This window comes from Biomphalaria glabrata, chromosome 1 (assembly GCF_947242115.1).
Source record: "Biomphalaria glabrata chromosome 1, xgBioGlab47.1, whole genome shotgun sequence".
Lineage (NCBI taxonomy): Eukaryota > Metazoa > Mollusca > Gastropoda > Planorbidae > Biomphalaria > Biomphalaria glabrata.
Genome location: NC_074711.1, coordinates 54458344 through 54479226, shown reverse-complemented (window position 1 = coordinate 54479226; position 20883 = coordinate 54458344). Strand labels below are relative to the sequence as shown.

General features: G+C 33.1%; 2 protein-coding genes across 3 annotated transcripts in view; one reads left to right on the top strand and one right to left on the bottom strand.

Annotated features, from left to right (window-relative positions):
* LOC106061422 (cytosol aminopeptidase-like) overlaps positions 1-20883 on the bottom strand; it is a 28117-nt gene that overhangs the window by 729 nt on the left and 6505 nt on the right. The window contains exons 1-13 of one of the 2 annotated variants that reach the window (XM_013219567.2): positions 10338-10491; positions 5038-5159; positions 4076-4236; positions 3340-3408; positions 3079-3196; positions 2706-2870; positions 2461-2616; positions 2239-2363; positions 1930-2018; positions 1423-1525; positions 1250-1329; positions 392-541; positions 80-173 (exon numbers count right to left, since the gene is read on the bottom strand). In XM_013219567.2, the coding sequence (XP_013075021.2) occupies positions 80-173; positions 392-541; positions 1250-1329; positions 1423-1525; positions 1930-2018; positions 2239-2363; positions 2461-2616; positions 2706-2870; positions 3079-3196; positions 3340-3408; positions 4076-4236; positions 5038-5159; positions 10338-10457 (1552 nt within the window). In that variant the 5' untranslated portion in view covers positions 10458-10491. Of the gene's footprint in view, positions 1-79; positions 174-391; positions 542-1249; positions 1330-1422; positions 1526-1929; positions 2019-2238; positions 2364-2460; positions 2617-2705; positions 2871-3078; positions 3197-3339; positions 3409-4075; positions 4237-5037; positions 5160-10337; positions 10492-20883 lie in introns of those variants that run through there. The other variant, XM_013219568.2, reaches the window with a different exon arrangement.
* LOC106061421 (uncharacterized) lies at positions 10552-20821 on the top strand. Its single transcript, XM_013219566.2, has 2 exons — positions 10552-10776; positions 13745-20821. Exon 2 carries the CDS (start codon positions 13838-13840, stop codon positions 18089-18091), a length of 4254 nt encoding a protein of 1417 aa, XP_013075020.2. The 5' UTR covers positions 10552-10776; positions 13745-13837; the 3' UTR covers positions 18092-20821.

The following is a 20883-nucleotide window of genomic DNA, read 5'->3' as shown; positions in this document are numbered from 1 at the left end:
AATTTCCTGTTCCATTAGGATAAAGAATGTGTCATAAATCTTGTTCCAAAAGCCAACTGCTAACAGTTTTCTCCCTTACCAGACATTCCTGAGCCTAAATATGGAACTTCATCTGAATTGTGCATCACACCAGCCATGTCTACATGGATCCAGTTGTCTGTGCTCACAAACTCCTAGTTTAGGAATAAAAAGAAAGACAAAATTGATAAAGTGTTTTGGGTATTGGCCCATACAAACATACTGCTACACTGCTTGTCTCTGACCTTTAAAGATCACAGTCTTCTTTATTTTTCATATAATACACACATATACACAGACACTTAACATGTTTTTTTAGAACTAGAAACAATTGTTTAAATGTTTCTCAGATGTTAGAAAAAATTGTTTCTACCTTGAGAAATGCAGCAGCTGTACAGCTACCAGCTTCTCTTGCCTTTTTGCTGATATTGTTGACATCTGCAATGACACCCTCAGTGACCAGACCAGTGTAATACTTTAACAAAGGCATTCTCCACATACGATCTCCTGTCACCTTCCCTGCCTGCAACACATAGGAGAGTGAGTCCACTACTGTACAGTTTTAAAACAATGACAAAAATATGTGACATCTCTTACAAAGCTAATTCTTTACAGGACAAGAATTATGACTGTTGAAAGATGATGTGAGCCTGAATTTGCAAAGGGTTCTTTAGCGTTATGTTATCAGAAAGCATACGCATCAAAAGTGAATAGTGGATAGAAGACTTCTAGAAATGAAAGGGCTTACTCCCAAATACACTTTACAGCATAAGCCTAGAAGTCTTAGAGCTGATGATTCTAGTTTTCAATTAATAGCTTACACTCTACAGGAGTGGATAGAAGGTGGGTAATAGGAAAAAAGTTGGTTCAAAGTCTGGAAATTTTGGAAAATGTCAGGAAATTTATATAGTGGCATGTTAAAAACCTGCATGTCAAAGGTTCAATCCCCAAACTGGGCTTTTTTTTTTCAATGACAATCAGATCAGATTCAATCATAACCCATCTAATTAGATTTGAACATAGAGTTGGAAATGTTTTAAAATTTTTATATTTCTTATATCTAATATTTATTTTACTTAAAAAAAAAAAAAACCCAGTAGTGACACATATTTTTATTTTCTAAATTAATGACCAAAAAACTAAATTTATAAAACAAGTTATTATAGTTAAACTCTATTACATCAACAGAACACTGAATTTAATCTAGTAATGCACACAAAATTGTTATTACATTATGGAGTGTTTCCCAAAGGTGATCTGATTTGGTGTAGGCTGCAGATACCACACCTCCTAATGCTATGACAACAGCACCTGAAAAAAATGGACAAAGAAGCCTAAAATATACTGAAATCATCCAAATTTTGTATCAAAACAAAAACAAGAGTATGAAAATAGAACAAAAACCTGTTAAAGTGGCAATGTCCAGGATAAGTCTTGGATTGAATGTTTCAGCATAACAAAGTGCATCGGCCAAAATCAATCTTCCTTCTGCATCAGTGTTGTTCACCTAAACATTAGAAATATGAATAACAATGGCAACTACATAAACTGTGTTCTATTATGCTTTCTACAGAATATGTACAAGTCATTTTTTTTCAGCAATTATTGAAAAATATATTTACAACTAACAATGGGATAGTGCATACAAAATTAACACAAATAGGGATTTCTTTTGCTAGTGCTTGACCGATATTTGTTTCAGCACAAAGACAAACATTATAATTAGCAAACAATTTCTAAATAAATTCTATCTGTAAAATGGGAAGAAAACACTTATTTTTGTGAGTCTTTTAAGTTGTCATTCTTTTAGTAAAAACTAAACATCTAGCCTAAATCTATAAAAAAAAAAAGTTTAAATTTAGACAAACTAAGAAAAACACAATTTAGTTAATTAAAAAATAAAGGACTTACCATAATGGTTTTACCATTCCTGGCCACCACCACATCCCCAGGTTTTGTTGCTTTACCACTGGGCATATTTTCAGTTAAAGGTGTGAACCCTATCAAAAATACACACACAAACTTTTATCTCATGGCTGCATGTTTGCTTGAGATTTTCTTTGACAATAACAAGTAGTTAATATATTTGTATATATGCACTATGGATAAGAGCATTAGCAAAAGAAAAAATAGAAATTAATTTTTAACTTCTTTTTCCATTATTTTATACACAATCAAAAGCAATATTAAAACTATACAACCATTACTATCAAACGTTACCTTTAATATTTAATGGTAAACCCAGTTTAACAGCAGCTAAGATGCTGCTGATGACACAAGCAGCACCACCCATGTCAGCTCTCATTTTATCCATGTCACCAGATGGCTTGATTGAAATACCACCACTGGTGTGACCAAAAGAAAAGTGTATTTAAAAAAAAAAAACTTTAAAGAAATTGAGTCTACATATTAGAATAATCAAAGAATATAAGCAGTAACAACCTGTCAAAAGTGACTCCCTTGCCAACAAAGACAACTGGAGGATCAGCAGGGTTACCACCATTGTAGTGGATTTCAAGGAACTTTGGTGGCTCCTCACTGCCCCTTGACACAGAGAGGAATGAACCCATCTTCTGAGCCTCTGCCCATTCCTTGTCTCTAGTGAAATTAATGATACATGAAGATGAACATGTAAGAAAACTTTATAGTGTTGTTGTAGGCAAATGATATCAAGCTGTTGAACTCACCGGACAATGACTTCTACATTTGGGAGGCCTTCAAAGTTTTTCTTCACCTCTTCACAAAATATAGTGGGAGTCATCAAGTTAGCTGGATTTTCTTTCAGTTTTCTAGCTAAATTTTGAGCACTGGCCAGAGTTTGCCCTTTGCTCCAACTAGTCTTTGTACTTGCTCTGTAAAATAAAGCATTCTTGGAATCTTAAAATCATTCTTACAGTTACAGTGTCACAAAGCTGTTTAAATTAAAAAAGTGTTGGCTAAAAAAAAATTGGCAAGGTATTTATTTTAAAAAAATCATAGTATTATCACCCCATAAAAAAAAACTTTTTTTTTTTAAAGAGTATTCATTTAAGCTAACTTAGACAATGTAAAATGTATTACATGACTTCCTCTGACAAACCAAGTGTAACAAGATTCACATCCACTGATGGCTTCCTTTTTTCTTCTTGTCTCAGATCATCAAAAGAGTACAATGATAAAAATGTGCCTTCAGCAGCAGCTATTTACAAGAGAATATAAAAGGAAACATTTCAAGTGCACATTTAATGGTTTATTTGTACTAAGCACCTAAGAAAAACATATCAGAACAATAGTTCAAAAACTCATTGCTTTCTGGAAACAAACAAAAAAAAAAAAAAAAACCTTCTGCATCCCCACATGGTTCAATGTCCACCTGAGTTTCCCCTGAATCTCTTAGACTAACAACAGCACCTGTGATTTGGAAAATATTTACATTTATTAAGTTTTTCAAGAAGTTATATGTCTCAAGTTCTTCACATCTGGTTTATTTATTTTTGAAAATAATTTTACATCTAAAAAAAAAAAGGTTTTTTATTTACAGAAATCCTAAGAAAATTATTACATCCTATACACATTCATGTGTTAATTTGGTTGTTTTAGAGATTTCCATTGTGCAATCAGGCTAACCATTGTACGATCAAATGTCACAGAAAGAAATTGTTCTTGTGGTTGTCAAAGCAATACAAAATATTTTTAACTTTCAATATTTCAGTGTTCTGTTAAAATTTGTTTCTTTATATTTTAGGGATATTACTTCTATACTTTTACTTTAAATCTTGCTATTTTTAGAACTGTTTCTTTCTCTTGGTAACTATGAGTCATCATGTTTAAAAAGTCAGTACAAATTGAAAAGCTAGATTGAAACGTGTTGGGTGAAAAAACGATTGGCAAGGTATATATATATATATATATAAAATCAGTTTTATCCCCCCATAAAATAAAAAACATTATATATATATATATATCCATTGAACCTAATCTAGACAATGTAAAATGTATTACATTACTTCCTGTTTTCCTGTATAAATGCCCTAAAAGTTGAAAAAAAAAAAAAAATACTTGTGAGAAAAAGACTTACTAGCGACAGCTGTTCTGACATTCTCCTTGCCCTGGTCTACTTGCTCGTCTGCATCATAGCCAGCATCTTGCTTTCCAAGATTAGCTACAGCTATAGTGGAGTATGCCTCACCAATACCATAAAGCAAACGACTTTTACCTGTTTTCAGCTTTTTGCCAGCACTGTCAAAGTACGTAGATTTGTTTTTATTATGGAAGTAGTCAGTTAAAATTACATTATTATGATTATTATTATGTATTCAATATGAATAACAAAGTAACGGATGACAAAAAAAGATTTAAGAATATTAAGTTTCGAGTATACCTTTATCAAGTTTCATAAAAAAACAACTGAAAACTGAGTTCAAGAGAGTTTTTAAACAAACTGATAGAATCATAGTCACAGGGTGTTAACTTCATGATTACTCTAGAGTATGCCCTTTTTTTTTCACATTTGTGCAAGTATTGCAATAATGTGGAATTTCTGTTTTATAATGATGGGTCCAGGTTTTTCAAAAATGCTTTGCAGGTTAAATTATAATTTTATTCACTAACTAACTAAAGATTAAATTGTTGTTTTTTTTTTGTCTACCAATAATTTTTTTTTTTTTTTAAATGTACATCTCTGGGTCTAACAGCTTCCTTAAATTCTATATTATTTGTAAAGCTTTCTATAACAAGGACATACCAGTGATACCAGCCTTTGCTCATATTCAAAGTAAAGTCTCCTAGAACCTTAGACCCTAGAAGAAATCTTTTGCCAAGAAAAAGAGGACCTACACAGAAATGTTACTTAGAAGGAAAACAGATGAAATAACCTTAAGCAGTGGGCTTGACAAACATTTTAGATAAGAGTAAAGCCTTGGTTTCATTCATCAAAACTGAAACCCAATGACAAAAATAAAATATTCCTAATAAAGAGATTGAATAATGACTGTGTGACATAAAAACAAAGAAGTCTAAGGTAAACATCAGCAACGTTACATTTTGAGAATAGATTCCAACTGCCCTCCAGATGTCTGGTTGAATACTTGTGCTGTTGGAGTAAGGATGAATTTACCATCTTTCTCTTTAGGTTCATAAACACCAAGAACAAGTCCTTTGCTCTAAAAAATATGTAAAATATTTATTATATTATATATATATATATATAATATATAAATAAATTAATAATATAAATACAAAATATATATATAGGTATATAGAGAGAGACAGACAAACAGACAGAGAGATAGATTGACTGATATAGATAAATAGTTCTGAAACCTAAACGTCAGTGATTTAAATTAATTGTCACATTTTGAACCTTATTTCTTTCTCCCATCTCTGCTTCATATTTTAGTATGTGCCATGCCTAGACCTCATAGTTTATCTAGGTAGTGACTTGGATATATATAATAATATACCATCCACACCCATTTCTTCTCAGTTTGTGTTTAAGTCTCTGTATCACATGTGATCTTTTATCTGTTACTCAAATTAAAGACCTTCCCATCCCCTCCTGCCCTTTGTTTTATTTAACACTGCAAATAAAATGTCTTAGTTTCAAAACTTTCTCAACACACATCACATTGTCAGCTAAATGTCCAGAATACATTTAAAAAGATATAATTAGAGTGATGCCGTCTCAAATGACTAGGTCCTTGTGATGTGGATGTTAATAATGTAGCAATTACAAAATCAAATTTAAATGAAAATTTATATCTATATGGACATGATTGAATGAAGAGAATTGGTGATGTGGACTAATGGATCATGGATGCAGCTATTGCAGTTGCTTGTAGTATTTGTCTTGGGATGAATGCAAACTGAGATTGGTGTAGTGATACACATCAGTGGTGTCACTAAGCAGGTGTGGGGGTGCGGTCCGCACCGGTGACACCCACCAGGGGGAAGACACCCAAGTGGAAAAGAATTGTACTTTGGAAAAAACTGACAACAGACAAAAATAAGTGATTAGTTAGATACCCAAACATACCTTGATATAAATATTTTAATTAACTTTATTTTTTTGGTAGGCTTACAAATGTCCAAAAAGCTAAGTGTTAAAAATGTGGACGCAAAGGTGGTCTTTCTTTTAAGGACAAAAAAGTCGGTTGTATTTACATTGTAATTCTTTCAAATTTTATTACTAATCAAGTAAAAATGCCATTATTGAAAAAATTAAAGAAAATATTTTTTTCACAACTAGAACCTTTCCCCATTAACTACAAGATCGATTCAAGTGTTGATTTTTTTAAAATAAGACTTTTCAATGCGTCTTTAACAAAGCGATTCTAATGTCTTCTACCTTTTTATGGCAGAACTGATAAATCTCTCTCGACTGACTTACAATCATACTATTGACATGACAAATGTGGAGGGGGCGAGGCCTTTTAAATTATTTTTCAAGGTTAAAATTAAAAAGTTGTATTTTTGTTGTAGTTATTTATCAACATCTTAATCTGGTCAAAAGTCTTTCATAAGCCAGAAATTCCCATAACTGTTGAATGCCGTTATTTTGACGACTTTTGTGTGACAAAAACTAAATGCTTAACAAGAAAATGATCTTAAGACAATTACGCCCACTACAGATGTACGTGCACTATGTGTAGTTTTAATATAATAGTATTAACTGTATTATTATAGATCTAAATATTTATGTCTATATCTAGATCTAGAGACTTATTGACAACTAAATTTATTACATAATGTCATAATGATACATGTATAGAAATCCAGAATCTAGAGATCTATCACCTTCTAAGTCTATTTCTAGATCTAGATTTAGTATCATCTAGTTATCTAGTAACAGTTGTGCTACTGCTAGTCCTAAATCTAGATACACTAATTAAAACTATGTAATAAGTAGAGTAGATATATAGCCATATTTAGGCCTTCTAGCCTTACTGTGTCTAAGTTAATTAATTACGTCTAGATCTAGATCTTTAATTTAATAACGGGTAGCGTATTTTTTTAAAAATCCTTTTCTAAGATTTTCTTACATGACATTAGTCATAGAAACCTAAGTGTCCTAAGAAACTTTAGAAACCAGTTGACTGAGTTGAGTTAGTCACCTTAGTCAAGTTAGTGTTAGAATAGATCTAGTCTAGACTAGTAGAGCTATTGTCGGGAAAAGAAAGGGATTTGAATAGAACATATGGCTTATTAGCACTTTCTAGATTCTAAGAATAGATCTAGAGTACTAGATCTATGTCTAGATCTAGCTCAACAATATCTTCGTAAATTTAGGACACACCTGGTCCGAGAAGAGATGAAATGTAAACAATAAACACAGACCTATATTCCTATATATATTTTATTTTGTATTCAGTATTTTCATTTCGCACTATTAATAAATAATGAAAAATCTGCAATTTTTTAATATTTTTTTTGTGTCGGAATTTAGACTTGGCGGAACAAAAAATCGTGAATGCAGAATGGCGGAACGTGAGCCTTTTTGATGTTTTTGCGGGATGGTTCCGCATAATGCGGAACTGTAGGCATGTCTGCACCAACCCAAGTGACGCCCCTGATACACATGATACTAGATCTAGATCTTAGACCATTCTGCTTTATTTATTATAACTTTGTCAGCAAAATGTCATCTGGTTTATGTATCTAGTCTACTATTCACACTAGTAACTAGTAGCTAGATTCTACTACCTTAATATCTAGATCTAATATATCTAGAAAATATAGTGTGTATTACATAGTATTACATCAGAAGAGAATCTCAATGAGAATCAATGAAAATGCTAGGTACTTCGATAAACTGACCTAGATCCATTTTTTTTTCTCCCAAAAAATGGCTGAAAAGTGTGTCAGCACATTTTACCCTTTTTTTAGGGGTGGTCATTTCCATCAAAGTTTTAGCATATTATATTGTGTTTGATTTGAGGACTAATTATGATTACTTTTTGTAAACATAAGATATCAGAGATCATTTTTATTTGCTTTTGAAGCCAATCTGTTAAAATTTTCTTAACAAAAGTTTATGTGAAAGTTGACATTTTTACAACTTTTTTCCTATAAAAGTTACAATAATGCTGTTTGCTACAATAATTTATCATATTATGAAATGTGTATATTTCAAATTTCATTAAATTCTCTTGGCGCACTTAAAAGATATTTGATATTAAAATTAACAAAGACAAAGAAGAGTAAAATTTTCTTTTTTAAATAAAATAAAAGTGTTATGGTTACAACAATCTCACTAACTCTATTAAATTTAGCATGTTAATATATATCTGTGTGCTAAGTTTGAACTTTGTAGCTTGGCGCACTCTTTAGATATTAATTTTCAAAGTTGATGGTTAAAAACTATTTTTAGTAACAACCAACACTGTGATTTACTGGAAATGGTCAATTTCTGTCTATCACGAGCTATTTTTAGAAGCACACATAGGAATTTTTCATTTAGATTAACTTTTATAGAGTTTGAATGCTAGATTATGGAGAGGGAATGTGTCTTTATTATAAAATGACTTTGTAATCTGCAAATTTTAAAGTAAAAGTTTAATTACTTTAACTTTAAAAAATAATATTAAATATATTACAATTTTTTTTTCATATTTTTAGCTCAGCGAACTAATAATTTTTTTTTTTTTCTGTGTGTTGTTTTTTTCTATTAATATACATGTAAATTAATAGTTAATAAATGAGTACATTATATTTTTAAAATGATGAGCTATTATTGCACAAAAATTCAAGTAAAAAATAGATCATCCATGTAAAATTTCATTTAATGATGGATTAGATGATGTTTGTGTAAGCAGTAGACTACTGCTTTTCTTTGTGCAACTCCTCCTTCGTGCTCCCAACTCCAAGTAGTCACAGATAATAAGATGGAGATAACGAAATAATAATTAGAATCTATAGTAGTTTATTTATTTCGGACATTACATGAATTCGGACATTCGCTGTTTTTTGTGGTCATTAAATAATTATTTTAATATTTATTATAAAACTAGCGCGCTGTATAATGTGCTTGTCCATTTTCCAATGACTCTGACCCAATTTCCTTCCATTTAGCTGTCTTTTTATGCAAGATAAACGAATTTCAAATTTGTTAGTCAGGTTGTTGTTTTTTCCTATGTTACCCGGATAACTTTACCTCTTCCTAGAGTTAAGACTATATTTTTTGATTGGCTAAGTCTATACTAATGAGCCCGGCAATATTTATTCTGTTTTTGGAGCTAATTTATTTGATTCACAAGCCAAGTTTTCTAATTCTATACCAAAAAAAAAATTAATACGGTGTCCGAATTAAATTAAGATTTTCTTACCAAAATTTATTTCGGACAGCCAGTTTTGGACATCAATAAAAATGATCTTATATTATATTTGTTCGTTTGTTGTTGTTTTTTTTAATAGAGAATAAATGGGTAAATGTTTGGAGTGAGCTTGGTACATTGAATGAAGTTAAATGCTTAGATCTAGACCTACTAGATAGATCTAGATCTATAGAGAGAGAATATAGAGGATTCAGTTAGGCAAGAATGGCTATCGTAACCTGTAGGGGCCTACTATACTACAAAAGATCATCTGTATTAGAAATTTATTAAAAATTAATAAACAAAACAAAAAACACAAACATTCAACACACATCTAATCATGCAAACCCCAAACATTCAACACACATAAAATAAACAAACATAAAATAAGTCTAAAAGTCGGTGCAGAAATCACTATCCCAGTGATCTAATTTTGGTAGATAAGTGTGTTCATATTTTTATTTTTTGTGTTCGTATTTATGCATAGTTTGAAAACATCGTAATGATTTCATGTGAGGGGCTATGCCTGGGGATCTTAAAATTTAGTTAATGTTAATATAGAATTAAAATCTGAGTTTATTGATGCCTAAATATAGAGACTGTCCGAAATAAATTATGGTGTCCGGAATCAAATAATGTGGGTCAAATGTGTCCGAATTAAATGAAAACACACGGCCTCTTTGACCTTAAATATAATAACAAATATAGGTTAGGGGAACAAATATAAGTAGCCATCCTTATTCTCCTTTAACTAAAGAAGATTTTGATACGTCATTTTCTTTTCTATGTCAAACCATTGTAAAATAATGCGCTGTCAAAGTCAAACTTTCAAATTTGGGCCTATAGGTGTCCGAATAGCATAAACTACTCTAGATCTAGATCTATTATTAATTATATTATAATTATTATAATATTATCCTTGACTGCCTTGTGACTTTGACCTCAACAGGCCAGTACAATTATCAATAAGTTAAACAAATATTTATATTACCATTACAGTAATATTAAATCTAGATTTATGTAATGTACCTGTAAGGCTGACATGCTGAAAAATCTTGAATTATGCTGCCAGACAAGCGATAACTTGAAGTTTGAGTGTTGCTTTAAGATCAATACGTTAAGCCTTAGAAATACTCTATTCGTACACATTTTCGAAGAATGAACTGCTTTTAAATAAGAATTGTCCCCCTTTACGAGTATTGATACAATGTTTAGCCGTGATTTTAATTTGGTAAAAAATTTTGAGTATGACTTTAAAAGTACAATAAAACTAATTAATTACATAATAAAGTATGCAAACTATTACCAGTTAATTAAATTATAGGCACATTGTTTTAACCTAGATCTTTAGATTAAGATTTATTTTTTTTGTGTGGCATTAGACAAATCCTAATTACTCTTGTTGTAAACAATATGGATGCCTCCAGAACATTATGAATGAATAACAAAAAACGGAGTTTATTGGCAGGTAGATTACACTTACAGTAGATTTGAATCACCGTAGATTTTGATACAGATATCTAGATTCCAGATCTAGAATCTAGATCTATAAGATAATTATAATGATATTCTATAAAAAAAAGTATATAATCTATATTATAAAGTAGAATGTGAGGTGTATGTATGTAAGTATGTTACTTATAGACATCAAAACCGCTTGACCAATCTTGATAAAACTAGGCAGGAATGTTCCTTGGGTACTAACTTAGACCGTAGTGTATGTATTGTAGCCCTAAAACAAACTTAAGACCCTCAAAAAAAATAAAGTTGTCCGACTCTATTACAGCTATAGTATTTTATGGATCTAGGCCATGTCTACAATGTTGACATGAGAAAAGATAGAAAGGATTTAGACCTAGATCTAATTTTAAGAAATACACTTTGCGCAGATAGTTTTTTACTTTGACACATGAAAATACAAAAGAAGATCAATTGATTTCATTATATAATAAAATTAACCTTCAATTTTGTGTTTGAAAAGCATTTTTTACATAAATTAGTTCCTTATATCTGTGACTACAGATTTCCTGACGAACATTCTTTCATATACCGTAATGAATCGCGTACTAAATATTTTTCGTTTAATTGTTTACTTTATAATCCCATCCCTAGATCTAAAACTCTAATTCAACTCTAAGATGATAAAACTTCTCTTCGCACAGATAGTTTTATACTTTAACACATTAACATATTAATTACAGTCCATTCATTTCATATTTTGATCAAATAAACATTCAAATTTGGTTTTCTAAAGCTACATTCGTGTACTAAAGCTGCGAAGCCGAGTTGAGATAGGCCTAGAGCCCTAGATCTATATTCATTCATGAATCGCGTACTAAAGATTATTTCGTTTAATTGTTCACTTTATAATCCCATTCATTTAACAAAGCTATCGCTCTTTTCGTTTTTAATAGATAAGAATGGGTAAACCCATTTTTGCAAAACTAATTTTATTTTCGTAGCGAAAGAGAAATAATGTGAAAGGATCATTAGCTACGTTTAACATACATCTAAATCCAATCCACTGGATTATTCAAAAGCATTTTTTACATAAATTAGTTCCTGATATCTGTGACTACAGATTTCCTGGCGAACATTCTTTCTTTCATTAGACATTACCAAATGGTTACACATTAACACATCTCTCTACTGAGTCTATTCCCTAGGCCTAGGTCTAAAACTCTTATTGAACTCTAAGATGATAAAACTTCTTTTCGCAAAGATAGTTTTATGCCTCAACACATAAACATACTAATTATTGTCCATTCATTTCATATTTTAATCAAATTAACATTCAAATTTGTTTTTCTAAAGCATTTTTAATACATTCGTTCGCTGTTCGCTAAAGCTGCGTAGCCGTGTTGAGATAGGCCTATATTCATTCTTTCATGAAAAAAAGTTCACACATACGCAGCACAGAATGAACTCTATAAAAGCCAATTTTTAACTCTAGATTAGTGTAGATTTAGATCTATGTCTACCTCAAGATCTACTTTATACTTTATACACATGAACATACAAAATTTAGTCTATTCATCTCAAATTTTAATCAAATATATGTAGGCCTACAAGCAAATGTTTTAATTTGAAAAAAAAAATGGATTTAAGCCTATTAGCTATTTTGATTTGATAGCTTCATTCACACTATTTTTACATTGACACATTCGCTTTACTTATTACATTATTATTTCGTTTAATTGTTTACAAAACACTCTCAGTGCATGACTATAACGAAAGTAATGCGCAAATAAAGACCCGCGGGTCGCGGGTAACATATGTCTAGTTTAATTATAAAATCTTATTAGACTATTTAGACTTATTAATAATACTATAATACTATAATAGGTAATACTAAATAGGCTATTACATACAGTATTATTGAGTATTAGTACTATTACTTTACTACTTAATACTTGACTTAATACATAGAAATAGAATGATTTAAAATGATACATTGATAGATTATCATGATTATGATAGATTTAGATCTATAATTATAATAATATTAATAATAATTATTATAATAATCTATAATTAATCTTTAAGTATATTTATTATAATATAATTAAATTAGATCTAATCTATATAGTTCTAATAATAATTAAAATTAATATAATACAGACATTACTTCAAAAAAGAAGATGGTTGCGTCCTACGCATATTAACCAATGACTTAAATTCTGCCAAGTCACTGGTTTTCCTGGCTAGCTCAGGCAACCCATTCCATGCTCTGATAGCACTAGGGAAGAAGGAGCATTTGTACAAATTTGTCCTAGCATATGGAATGAGGAATGTGACTTTATCTTAGTGTCTTTTTGAATATTTTATTAAATTTTAATTAGACTACAAATTTTAATTTCTTTTTTAAGTTTTTTAAAAATAATTTTTTGTTTTATATTATTTAATTATAATGATATAATCATTATTAAATTGACCACCAGCAGACAGTAAGTCACAGTGGTTATGTCTGCGCAGGATGTGGAATTGAGTTGCTATATATAAGTATTAGAAGAATCCTATTATATTTTTACTATAGGCAGTGATGGTATGCACCGGTACGGCACCTTTTTCAATGTGAGGAAAAAGTTATTACTTTTATTGTATTTTTATGCTTATTATTAATTTATTAGGACTAGTTAAAATTTAGGCAATCCATCACTGAGTACTGGTACCTATAATAGACAAAGCCAGAGGACAGGAAAGAGCTGGTAAGCCATTAAAAAACTAGCTAGAGACCATGGAGAGTGGCCTGTTTTTTTTTTGAGGCCCTATGTTCCATGAGGAACGCAAAGAAAAGATGATGATGATAATGAATGTCAAAATGTTTAAATAGATTAACAGCATACATTTTCTTTGATTTTAAAAAAAATCTTATTTCTGTACTTTTTCACAAGTTGAATAATTTATAATTTTTTATTCTCAATCTTATCTTTCAGAGGTGATATTCAACAAAGACATTTTCAAGAAATATTCATAATGTGATATAAAACATAAGTGAGCAAAAAAACAAAGTATTAATTTATCTACCAATGAGTGTAAACAAGTCTGTTCATGATGTTCAAAATGATAGCATTGACAAAAAAAGCCATGCTGGAAAAAATGTAGATGGGAGACATTCAGGTCACCAACGCAATCATTCTCATTCCCTGTCATCGACATCATCATGCCCTCCTACATATCAACGAATCAACTCCTCTGACAGTCATAGACATCACAGCCATGACAGTGCCAGCAGCAATGATGTTTTTCATCCAGAGAACTCTAGAGATTCTGACACATTTGGTACTCGACTGTACAAATCTGAAGATGGCATCACCAACAGGTTGATCATTATCTCCAGCAAAGTCAGAAATGTTTCATCAATCAAACATGCTGTGCAGCCCGGAGTATCCTTGCTGCAATATAACTGTGATTCCCTTTGCCTTGAAGATATTGAAGCTCAGATATCACAAATTGCCAATGGCAGAAGGCTTCAGAGTCTTGCTTTCATTCTGAGTTGCTCTGGCTCTTCTCTTCAATTGCTAACAAGAGAGGAAGTGTTGATCCATAAAGATGGAAACATAAACAAAGCTTTACAAGAATTTTTTACTCTTTTATCGAAAAACTATCTCCAAGTTTCAGACCCAGGAAGCAGAATAGATTTCTTTAGCTGGTACAGCTTACAAAGCATTGAGAATGCACCACAGTTAATCACAGAACTACAAAATCTAACAGGAGTCAAGGTGGGTATATGGCGAGATTTATCTGGAATAAGTGTAGATCCAAGAAAAGGAGAAAAGTACAGTCATAAAGATAGCATTGGAGAATTATATTTTCAGTTGGAGAAGGTACGAAATTGGAGTGGCAGACATCAACAAACACTAGCTGGATTTGAAAAAATTAGAACTGTGGGTAAAGGCTCATACGGCGCTGCTGTATTATACAAGAAAAAAGATGATGAATCATTAGTGATTTTAAAAGAGATTAACATGCATGACTTGACAGCATCAGAAAGACAAATGGCTTTGAATGAGGTGAATGTTCTTGCTATGTTGGACCATCCTAACATCATTAGTTATTATGACAGTTTTGAGGAAGATGGTGTTCTGATGATTGAGATGGAATACGCAGACAATGGTACACTAGCTCAGTATCTGGCCAGACAAGAACGTCCCCTGGAGGAGCAACTTATACTGGCTATGTTTCAGCAAATGGTGGCTGCCTTGCAGTACATTCACTCTCATAATATTCTGCACAGGGATCTCAAAACAGATAATATTTTTCTAACTAAAGAAGGGATCATAAAAATTGGGGACTTTGGCATTTCCAAAATGATGGGGTCTGCAAACATTGGGGCATTGACAGTTTTAGGAACTCCATACTACATAAGCCCTGAGATGTGTGAGGGAAAGCAATACAATTACAAGTCAGATATTTGGGCTTTGGGCTGTATACTCTATGAGATGGCTTGCCTACAAAAGACATTTGACGGAACCAATTTACCTGCAGTTGTGAACAAAATAATGAAAGGGCAGTTTGCTCCCCTTAAAGGAAATTACAGTGAAGAGTTTAAAGAACTAGTTTTGGCCATGCTTAAGAAAAATCCAGATGAGCGACCAGAAGCCCAGGCCATCATGTACAATATTTTGCCAAAGCTTATGAATAAAGACAATACAAAATCAGATCAGGATGAAACAACTGTAAGTAATGTAAGTAACAAGAACAAAATTCGATCTGTTCTCTACTACCTAGAATCATCAACTGCTATTTTGTCATGTATTAATGACCTTCCTCCTCGTATGAAGATCAAGCATATGGCTGTGGGGCTGAATCATTTCATTGTCACCACCACAGAGAGGCAAGTTTTTTCTTGGGGGTGTGGTAGCCATGGTCAGCTAGGACTTGGTGATACTAAAGACAGGCACAGCCCCACCCCTGTGGAATGCCTTAAAGGCAAGTCTATAGTTCTGTGTTGCTGTGGATCTGGCTTCAGTGTCTTTGGCAGTGACAATGGCTTAGTACTGACCAGCGGAGATGGCAGTGCTGGCTGCTTGGGTCATGGGGATTGGAGCAGTACATTAAAACCTAAACTCATTGAATCTTTGCTGACAGTGGATGTGAAAGCAATAGCCTGTGGACCTAAACATGTTGTAGTGATTGGCCAGAATGGGTCAGTTTTGTCTTGGGGTGAAGGTTCATCAGGTCAGCTTGGGCTAGGCACAACAGATAGCCAGTGCTCTCCCTCAGCAATACATTTGATGGAGCATGTTGTGTTTGATGATGTACAATGTGGTGTGGATGGCACCATGCTTATTTCAGATGTAGGGGGTGTATTTGCATGTGGGAATAATGAAAACAACAAACTAGGACTTAACAACAGGCAAGGCTTTCTCATGGCCATGAAAAACATATTCACTAAAACAGAAGTGGATGGCACTAAGGTGCCAGTACTGGTGAGGGCCCTAACTCGCCACAAAGTCTTATCAGTATCCATGGGCAGATATCATACTGCAGTTATAGTAGAGCCTGGCCATGTGATTACGTTTGGGAAAAACTCTGAAGGTCAGCTGGGTACTTTAAATGTCAAGGTATCCAACACGCTAGTGGAAGTGAAAGCTTTAAAAGGCAAAGTTGTAAACAGGGTCCAATGCGGGGATCACTACACTGTGGCCAGCACTAAAGATCATGAGCTTTTCTATTGGGGACTCAGATACAATTGCAGCAGTGAGGACACTACGAGTCATTCAAGCTGTAATGAAAGTAGTTCTTGCCTCAACAATGCTCTCCAAAGGGAGTGTATGAAAGTTGAACAGGTCACTTCACAATTAAGTAGCTCTAATGGAAGCCAAGCTGATGGCAAGGAGGACAACAAGAGGAGACTGGTCAGTGGCATTGCTTCAAGAGAAACGAATGAAAACAGTCTTAATAACTCATTGAATGAAATACCACCTGCCAGTGGTAGCCTTCAGCAGCGTTCTTTGAGTGCCAGCAGCCAAGACTATTACAAAGATATAGTGAAGGACATGTCTAAAGAGGATAGTGTGATTATACTAAAACCAATGGAGCTCATTAAATTAAAGCAAGTCAATGAAGAAAAAATGTTGTTAGGAAATATATTTTGTCATCTAAATAACTTGTTCATTCAAATTGAAACTACCGCACCTCCTCCACGAAGGAGAACATTTAAAAAACGTAATGTCCGCAGAAAGTCTGGTTACTCTTTGGGCTCTTCTGCCAAATTTAATCACAAAGTGGAGGGTGGGAGTGAAAATAATTCCTGCTCTTCAGAAACTTCAGAAATGGATACATGCAATGACATTCCAGTATGGTTGAAAATGGAGTTGGCGCAAAGTGTGACAGATGTGACCGATGGCAATGAAGCAGATGATACAAGTGCTCAATCCGAAGAGGAGCTGAGAACAAGTGGCATTGACTCATCAATGTGCAGCATTCAGATTAATTTACCATCTACCGAGGGGGGCTTTTGCTTCTGTCCTCAATCATCTGTGGCTCAGCACAACAAGCTGACCTATTCATTGTGCAGCTCTGAAAGCAGCCATGATGCTCGAATCATTGACACGTGTACAGACAGTAGTTCTAGTGAGGTGTATACTGTACAAAAGAAAGGCAAGGACTCCAACCTTCCTCCTAAATTAATCACTAATTCAAAGCTAGCTCCTTTGTCTGGACAACCTATTCATAAAAAACCTTCAAAAGGAAAAGTAAAAAGCCAACATGCAGGTTTTCGACAAAAGACTGGTACATCCCATGGTTTCCTCTCTGATGTAACTGTCAAACGCAGAGAAGAATCCCTCATTTTTGAATTAGAAAGAGTGAAGCAAGAGAAAAAAGAGGCAGATGCAAGAGTCAAAATGTTAGAATATGAAAGAAGCATCAATCAGGCACTCTTGAAACAGGAAGCTGAAAAAATAGCCTCCGAAAGGGAAAAGTCACTTGTAAATGAGTTGGAGAAACTAAGACTGGACATTGAAACACAAAACAGCTTACTTCAAGAACACCAAAGAGTAGTAGGGGAACTTCAGTATCAACTTAGTCTAGTTTTAGCAGAGCAGCAGTCTAGCAGATTTACTCCTAGATCTGCAAGAAATTTAGGTGATGATAGCTCAACATCTTCTAATTTGCCAACCCCTCGATCAGTAAGGAATCAAGGGGATGATAGCTCTCTCTCCTCAAACCTGCCATCGCCAAAAACTCCCAGAAATGCTGTTGACACTTTGACCTCTTCTCCACGACAGAAGTCACCATCCAAGAAGAGCAGCAGTAAAATATGTTTACTGCAATAAAGCTGAGATATATTTATATGTGACTCAGGGATTGTTTTAATTTTCATGAAGAGAAATAACTTATGGCAGAGTACTAGCATATTGCATAACGTTAAATTCATTTTTTTTTTAGTTCTTTGTTGAGTTGTGATATTTGACAAGCAAACATTCCATTTTTTTTTAAAATTATGTACTTTTAAAATTTAATGCAAAACTTTACAAAATATTGTTACTCTCTGTAAAATATTTCTGTTCAGTTCTTGTCACTGTGATATAGATCTAGATACAGTTTGGTTTGATATTTATATAATTATTATTTATTAAGAATTTTATCAGTATCTCATATATTTATTTAAAAGATAAGACTCAATTAGTATTACTTATTCTTTTAATGTGTGGTTGTTGTTTTTTTTGTGCTTTTGTTTTTAAATATTAACTTCAAAACTTATAAAGTTTTTATTATGATTAATCAGTGTCCCAGAATGCTCAGCTAAAAAAAGAAAAGTTATGGCTTGGTTAAGACTCTTTTGTTTTCCACACACATTCATGGACAAGCTGAAACAAGTTGAGAATTAAATGTTTTTTATGAGTGATAGCTTTGAAGTTTTAATTTTACCAAAGCCATTTTGTTTGTTTTTTTTTGCATCTACAACAGAACAATGCACAAATATAATGTCTCCAACCCACGATTCTCTATTTCTTTGATTTATAAACTCTAGTTCTCTGTAGGGATGCAATTTCTTGACTTAACTCCTCCAGCAGAAGTTCTATATGGGGCATCCTATTGTTTTCCCCACAATTTAGTGCCCTCCCCATGCTAAACAAACACACTCACTTCTGTCCTGACTCATCATTTGTATCCCTGAAGTTTGCAGTTTTGATGCGGAGACCATGGCAGTCTGTGAAGCCTTAAAAGTCATTGACTCTCAACTCGGCGAGGGACATTTGAGGGCAACACAGATTGTTGTGGTCACTGACTCAAAATCTGTACTACATGCTTTGCAAAGCCCCGGACCATGGCCCCCCAATATCAACACTGTCATCATGGCTTCACATAACATCAAACAACGCTATGGCACCCCTGTAATAATGCAGTGGGTACCGAGTCACATAGGTGTGACTGGCAACACATCGCAGACTCTTTGGCCCACCAGGGAGGGCAAATTCCACCCACTGATCAGGCTGTAAGCTTTCATCAAGCCCTGGCTATAATACAAAAAACAGAAATGGAAAAGTGGTTTGAGTGCTGGGACAAGTCCCAAAAAGCCCGTGGAGTCTGGGAGCGCATGAGGCGCCCTGACCGCACTTCCCCGTGGTGGAGGCTGTCCAGGCCTGAGCAAGCTATTATAGCACAGTGCAGGACAGGCCACTGTCCTGTTGGCTCATATTTCTCGCGGCTATGGCCAAATTTCGATTCACGGTGCCCTCGCTGGGGGAAAAAGAGGAAACCGTGCCTCATATTCTGTTCGACTGCCCCAGACTTGCTGATCTCCGTCTCGACAGGTCTGGGAAACCCAAAATTCTCGACCTGTATGGTGACATTCATGCACTACGCAAGACAGCAGGGTTTCTGTCCAGGGCTTTTGCAAGAGAGGATTTGAGCCTCTCAAGCCCTCACTCTAATGGAGTTGGATGATGATGATGATGATGATCCCTGAAGTACCTTTCCTTGACTCCCTCAAAGCCTTTCCCTATACACACACTCTTTTGTTTTGTACCTTCATCTATAGTTCATATGAGAAAATATTTTCACTTTGCATAGGAAGAGCCCAGAAGATCTAAGTTATTTCTACTTCTATCTCAATCCTGAGGATCATTCCCTGGACACTATTTTCTAAAATAGTCATTGTGTTTAAAAGAAAAAAAGATGTGGGGAAAAAAAAGAGAAATGAGTTCATGTGCATTTACAAACATGAGAAGTTCTTAGTTTCTCCAAGGATAAGGTTTGGAAAAACTGGACAAAATTCTTATTTTGATATTACAACTTATGTTAGAGAAGGCATTGAATTTTATATCTATATTTAATATGATAGGCTCAATATATAAGTCTATGGATAGGCTATTTACTGGTTGTTAGGAATGATCTTAACATCTTGCCATGTTGTTGATAATAAAAATATACCTGCGATTTTATTAAAAACAAACAAACATTGAAGAATTCTGAAAATGAAAATGAGGGGTTATAGTTGAAAGCCCTCCAAATATAATGATTTACATATACTATAAAGAGATGTATATGTTGTTTAAATCAAAATGTTCATGTTTTTTAAATGCTAAAACTAATCTAAAAGTTAGTCACACTGCAATTATTTTTCATTAGTGTATTCTTTAGCTATAGTTATAAAAGTAATTTATTATAAAGGGGTAACATTTTTTTTTTTAATGTTAGATTTATGTTTAATCTTCTAGTTGTGTTAATTTAAAATGTATATTATTATTTTTTTTATTTGTAATTGATTTTTGCTTTGAACTTTTATTGATAACATGAATATTATTGACAACTTTTTATGACTGTACAAATATCTTTACTTGTCACTGTGAGGATGCTGGTCAGTTTTTCATTTTCTTTTCTTTAGAGCAATGAACAAATCTAGGTGTATATATATATATATATATATATATATATATATATATATATATATACATTTGTTGACTAAGTGTAAATTAATTTTAATGTAGATTGATAACTGTTGAAATGATGTACAATAATGTGAATATTCGTAAATAAAATAATTTAATTTTCACGTTTTCTGTTTGCAGTCGCGAGACATTTTTTTTTTTGTTAGAGTTTGTTTTCTGTTTTTTCCCCTTGA